The 6,000-nt window shown below is 49.2% G+C and overlaps 1 protein-coding gene across 4 annotated transcripts in view; it reads left to right on the top strand.

Moving 5' to 3' along the window:
• The first annotated feature begins 1,427 nt into the window (after window positions 1–1,427).
• Window positions 1,428–6,000, top strand: part of LOC140406195 (kelch domain-containing protein 2) — a 33,813-nt gene continuing 29,240 nt past the window's right edge. For all 4 annotated transcript variants that reach the window (XR_011939084.1, XM_072494347.1, XM_072494342.1 and 1 more), the window contains exons 1-3: window positions 1,428–1,541; window positions 2,268–2,444; window positions 4,153–4,258. Coding sequence is in view for 3 of the 4 variants with exons in the window: in XM_072494347.1 (XP_072350448.1) it covers window positions 1,489–1,541; window positions 2,268–2,444; window positions 4,153–4,258 (336 nt within the window). In the remaining variant the exon portion in view is untranslated. The remainder of the gene's footprint in view (window positions 1,542–2,267; window positions 2,445–4,152; window positions 4,259–6,000) is intronic.

Raw genomic sequence — 6,000 nt, 5'->3', positions numbered from 1 at the left:
TGGGAATATCTTTTGAAATTAGATTGTGGAGTAAGATGAAGGGGGTGTGAGTTCAAACTGGGAGATGGTAAAGGTGGGAAGCTCTGCTTTGCACAGATTGATATGAGGAATGGATGTGGAGACAAACAATTGGATTGTTGAATCTTTCCATTATGGGGCATTATTGCCATGGGGTGGGATATAACCCACCCTTATTCCAGGGATTCCCATTATCCTCGGGTTTCCCATTCTTATTACACTGGGAATTTAACCCCTGAGTGTAAATCCCTGGGATAAGAGTGGGCGTTCTTGGATAAGAGTGTGAATTCCTGGGATAAGAGTGGGAATCCCTGGGATAGTCAGTGGGAACTCCTGGGATAAGAGTGGGCGTTCTTGGATAAGAGTGTGAATTCCTGGGATAAGAGTGGGAATCCCTGGGATTGTGAATGGGAATCCCTGGGATAGAGAGTGGGAATTCCAGGATGAGTGGGAATTCCAGGATAATGAGTGGGAATTCCGGAATAATGATTGGGAATTCCGGGATAATGAGTGGGAATTCTGGGATAATGAGCGAGTGAATGGCAATTCTGGGCTAGTGAGTGGGAATTCCGGGATAGTGAGCGGATATTCCGCGATAGTGCGTGGGGAACCCGGGATAATGAGTGTGAATTCTGGGATGAGTGGGAATTCTGGGATAGTGAGTGGAAATTCCGGGATAATGAGTGGGATTTCCAGGATAGTGAGTGGGAATCCCTGGGATAAGAGTGGAATCCCTGGGATAGAGAGTGGGAATTCCAGGATGAGTGGGAATTCCGGGATAATGAGTGTGAATTCCAGGATAATGATCGGGAATTCCGGGTAAATGAGTGGGAATTCGGTGATGAAGAGTGCGAATTCTGGGATAGTGAGTGGGAATTCCGTCCTGGTCACCTAATTTTCCTGTCGCGAAAAACAGGTAAACGGGGGCGTGGCTCTGAGACGACGTCATCGCGCACATGTGGGCGGGGCTCCCGGGCGGCGGCGGGCGGGGCTCCCGGGCGGCGGCGGGCGGGGCTCCCGGGCGGCGGCGGGCGGGGCTCCCGGGCGGCGGCGGGCGGGGCTCCCGGGCGGCGGCGGGCGGGGCTCCCGGGTTGCAGTGCGGGAGCGGGTGTTTTGAATGGTGTGGGGTGTGAGTGAGGAGGTGTGAGTGAGGGAGGGCGGGAGGAGGTGTGAGTGAGGGAGGGAGGAGGTGGATGTGAGTGAGTGAGGGAGGAGGTGTGAGTGAGGGAGGAGGTGGATGTGAGTGAGTGAGGGAGGAGGTGTGAGTGAGGGAGGAGGTGTGAGTGAGGGGGGAGGAGGTGTGAGTGAGTGAGGGAGGAGGTGTGAGTGAGGGAGGAGGTGTGAGTGAGGGAGGAGGGAGGAGGTGTGAGTGAGGGAGGAGGGAGGAGGTGTGAGTGAGGGCGGGAGGAGGGAGGAGGTGTGAGTGAGGGAGGAGGTGGATGTGAGTGAGTGAGTGAGGGAGGAGGGAGGATGGAGTTTTACTCACTCTGGTCCCTCACTGAGCCGCCCCACAGGTTCCTCAGGTAAATGGAGCCGGTTTGTGGTGATGGAAATCCAGATAGTCCTGCCCTTGCTGTGTGGTGGTTGGTGTTGTAGGAGTTACACATGGAACTAGATTACATTTTATAAGAAGGAGCGTGGACATGATTCATTGCCCAGGGAAGGTCCTGTTTCTGTTCTCTGCACCACTCATCCTTTCAGCAGAAGGACCTTACCTGAGTCCTACAAGGATGTTCCTGCCTTCTTAGAGAGTTGCCTGCTCCTTCCATACCCCTCCCCCTCGTCTCCTTATCTCCTATTCCATTGCTGCTGAAACCCCAAACCTGCTGTCACGGCAATTATTTCTGTGTTTCACTCATTTATTGCTCATGCTCCAGGTCCCTGAGTAGGTGGCGATGTCTGCAAGATGTCTGTCCAGTTCTATTCCTTGTCTGGTGCTTTCCAGGCCACTCCAAAGGGAAAAGTAAGACTTGATCTGTGGTGGACTGAAGCTGCATATAGAGCAGATTTCCTCTGATAAAGGATATTTGTGAACCCTATGGTTTTTTCTGGTAATCTAAGATCTTCATGGTTATATTTACCTAGAGTTTTGAACTCAATTCAAATTCTCAAACAGCCATTTCTCTCCTACCTCCTTGGAGGTTTCCCAATAAAACAGGATGAGTGAAGGGTGTACAACCTTCCATTGGAGGTGGTTTTAGACCAGCTCAGCGTTTTGACTGGTTTCCTTGCTGCCTCTTGTCTTACAGAAAGCACAACGGATCCTTCTACTGTTGCCAGTTGGCATTACCTCTACCAGAACACCTGGTTATTTTTGGTTTGGGGAACTGGAACATGCCCACGGAGGAGACCTTTTTCTCAGTTGAGGTGTCGGTGAGCGCTGAAATCAAACCTCAGAGAATCGGAATACTTTCGCCAGCAGTGAGGTGAGACCTGTTGTGTTTGGCAGGTGTTCTCTTCAGGTGTTTGAGGGATGTGTTAATATTGATGGATTGGATTTGACTGACCCTGTGTGACTGGAAGTGACATAGTATTATGAGGTAATTACAGCAAAGAAACGGATCATTAGGCCTGACTCCTCCAAATGACCCTCCTCCCACCTGTACTTCAACCCACCCGATCAGATGAACTTCTATTAATTTTTCCTTTAAATAACTATTATTGGTCTCAACCACTCCATGTGGAAGTGAGTTCCATATTGTTTTTTTCCCCCCTCCGGAACGTTCTATTAGATTTATTAGTGACTATCTTCTATTTATAGCCTCGAGTTCTGGTCTCTCCCACAAGTGGAAACATCTCTTTAAAATTTGGTAAATTTTGAACTGGTGTAATATAGTTTGTCTAACGGAATGATCTCTGGGGCTTTCGGTATGGGACAATTCCTAAAATCCCTGAAGAGGCAGATGGTGACACTGCTTAACGCCCATCGCCACATTGTTTATAGATCAGCTTCTGGGCTCCATCTGATGGCCCAGTGCAGGCTGAGCTTCCATTACTGGTTCTTGGTGAGTTCCAATCAATATTTTGTTTTTGTCTATTTTTGAGATTGCCAATAGCAGTCTTGCGTTAATACAGATCGTGTTTTCTTGCTCGAGTTTGGGCAAGGTGCTCTGTCAGGCCCAAACCCTGATTATTCATGTTCACTGATCCGGTTGAAATGATGTCGTACCGCGAGAGGAGACGGAATGGTGGAGAAATGGCTAAAGATAAGTGACAGATTCTGCAATTAACATCAACTCACCATGCAGCACAAATGCAAAGTCAACCAACCAGATGCTAAGGGCCACCAGTGTGCTGCGTCGTCACACTGGAACTGGTCATCTTCAGCACTGTGTCCGGTGCTCGTCACTGGGAGGCGAGGGGAACATTGTTGAGGGTTGGACCCGTGTGAAGGGACTAACCAAAGAAAGAATGGTGAAGAAACTGGGACTTGAAAAGGATGTGATTGAGAGGGACCTGTAATAGCGGCTGGTATATAGTTGGTAACTGGAGCAACACTTCAATATACTGAAACATTGTTGGGCGAGGAAGAAATTTAGACGGAGAAATTTACAGTTGGGAAGATTTGGAGAGGGTTCATTAGGACCAAAATCTCCAACCCTATTCGATGATGCGACGAGTCTATACTTTCTGTGCTCTGGATGAGTGAGCTGAGATGCGCTGGCTGATTGTCAGGCAACAACAACCTGCATTTGTATAGTGCCTGAGCATGAGGCCTCCCGACTGCTTCAGGCAAGTCTTTTCTGACAGTCGCTCAAGATATTAGGACATGTGACTAAAGGCTTAGTCGAGGAGGTAGGTTTGAAAAGAGGAAATGAGGCAGAGAGCTGTAGAGAGGGAATTCCAGAGTTTGGGGCCCAGGCAGCGGAAGACATGGCCCCAATGGTGGGGTGATTGGAATGCCCAAGATGCAAGAATCAGGGGAACGCCGAGATCTTGGAGGGTTGGGGGGTGCTGGAGGACGTTACAAGGATGAGCTAGATCATGGAGGGGTTTGAAAATCAGGGTGTTGGTTAACCAGAGGCAAGTGTAGGTCAGTGAGCACTGAGTGGGGAGGGAAGTGGCAGGTGTCACTTGGTGGGATTCGAAGATGCTGTCTTATGCCCTGAGTGACTCTTTGTTTGTACTCCGTAGGTGTCTGGTGTGGCAGGGAGACTGGAGGAGTGAGCTGACGGCAGCTGCCAGGGAGCAGGCAGAGAGAGGGGGCCACGGGACCCTGTGTTTGATCCTGAACGGGCAGGTAGGACGTGGTGAGGTTTTGAATAGAGAAAGGAATGTAGAGATACCGAAAGTCTGAATTTAAAACTGGAAACGCAGAAGTCTGAGAGGACTACGTCTGAAAGGGCAAGTGAATGGATTGTCTGCCACTTTGCGTCATAGATTCGTACAGTACAGAATGAGGCCTTTTGGCCCATCAGGCAGATACTGGCTCTTTCACAGAGCTATCCTGTTCATCCCACTCTTCCCGCTCTGTCCCTACAGCCCAGTGTTTTTTTTCCATCCATTCAGGAATTGTATTTATTTCCTATTGAGCTGATTAATTTCTTAGTTGTGCCCCCTACCCCACCTCCCCAAAACTGAAACTTAATTGGACATTCACACAGTTTTGCTGCTCACCCTCATCGTCCTGTATACTGATCTCTGAGCAGCCAATCGCTGCCCAAGGCTGTACTGGGTTCCAGTTAGTCTTGCTGCCCATCCCCCATTTAAATACAGTCCGTATGGTGTTTAACCCGGGGACTGGCTTGTTATGTACTTCAAGCCAGCAACATTTTTGAGGGTGGTTAGTCTTCTGGGCTTAACATAAAAATGGATTCCTTCCTTGATCTCTCGCTTTTAAAGGTAGCAATGCGGCGATGGGAATGATGCTCGACTGGGTGTATGGCAGGTGGTGAGGGAACCAACAAGAGGGAACCTTACTTGATCTCGGTCTCACCAACCTGCCTGTCTTAAATGCATCTGTCCACGACAATATAGGTAGGAGTGACCACTGCACAGTCCTTGTGGAGACAAACTCCTATCTTCACTGAGGAAGCCCTCCATAGTGCGGTGTGGCACTACCACTCTGCTAAATGCCATACAGTCCGAGCCGATCTAGTCAATGGGAATCATGAGGAAACTGTGCTCTGGTTGGAGTCATAACTAGCACAAAGGAAGATGGTTGCGATAGTTGAAGGTCAATCAACTCATTGCTGCCGGGGTCAAAGTCTCACCACGGGAGCACAGTGGTTAGCACCGTTTCTTCACAGCGCCAGGGTCCCAGGTTCGATTCCCGGCTTGGGTCACTGTCTGTGCGGAGTCTGCACGTTCTCCCCGTGTCTGCGTGGGTTTCCTCCGGGTGCTCCGGTTTCCTCACACAATCCAAAGACGTGCTTGTTTGGTGAATTGGATATTCTGAATTCTCCCTCTGTGACCCGAACAGGGGCCGGAGTGTGGCAACTAGGGGATTTTCACAGTAACTTCATCGCAGTGTTAATGTAAGCCCACTTGTGACATAAAGATTATTATATAGTCTAAATATTACTCTGAAAATAACCACTGGAAAGGATTAAATTTATTTATTTGGTTATTATTGTTCCTGTCAGTAGTTTGCAAACCGGCCCAGTTTTAGATAGTTAAAAAAAAACAATTGGTGAAATCACACAAACAAATCAACAAAACAATCTGAGTTTGAAAGTGATGCCTGTTCCCACCGCACCAGATATTTTATTGAATTTAAATTTCACCGTCTGCCCTGCTGGGATTCTAATTGGGTCCCCAAAGCATTACCCTGGGCCTGTGGATTAGTAGACCAGCGATAATCCCCTTACGCCACTGCCTCCCCCCACTCCACATCCCAACTCGGGAGTCAGTGTTGTAGCTGTACTGCAAGAGCTTGACTGCAGTTAATGAGAACAGGGTGAAGAAGGTTTTGTTCCCTCACCAACTGCTGCAGTCCCAGTCGAGCAGCTCTGTCCTTTAGGACCCGGCCAGCTCGGTCTG

The sequence above is a fragment of the Scyliorhinus torazame genome, chromosome 2 (genome assembly GCF_047496885.1).
Source record: "Scyliorhinus torazame isolate Kashiwa2021f chromosome 2, sScyTor2.1, whole genome shotgun sequence".
Taxonomy (NCBI): domain Eukaryota; kingdom Metazoa; phylum Chordata; class Chondrichthyes; order Carcharhiniformes; family Scyliorhinidae; genus Scyliorhinus; species Scyliorhinus torazame.
This window is presented reverse-complemented; position numbering and strand designations above follow the sequence as displayed.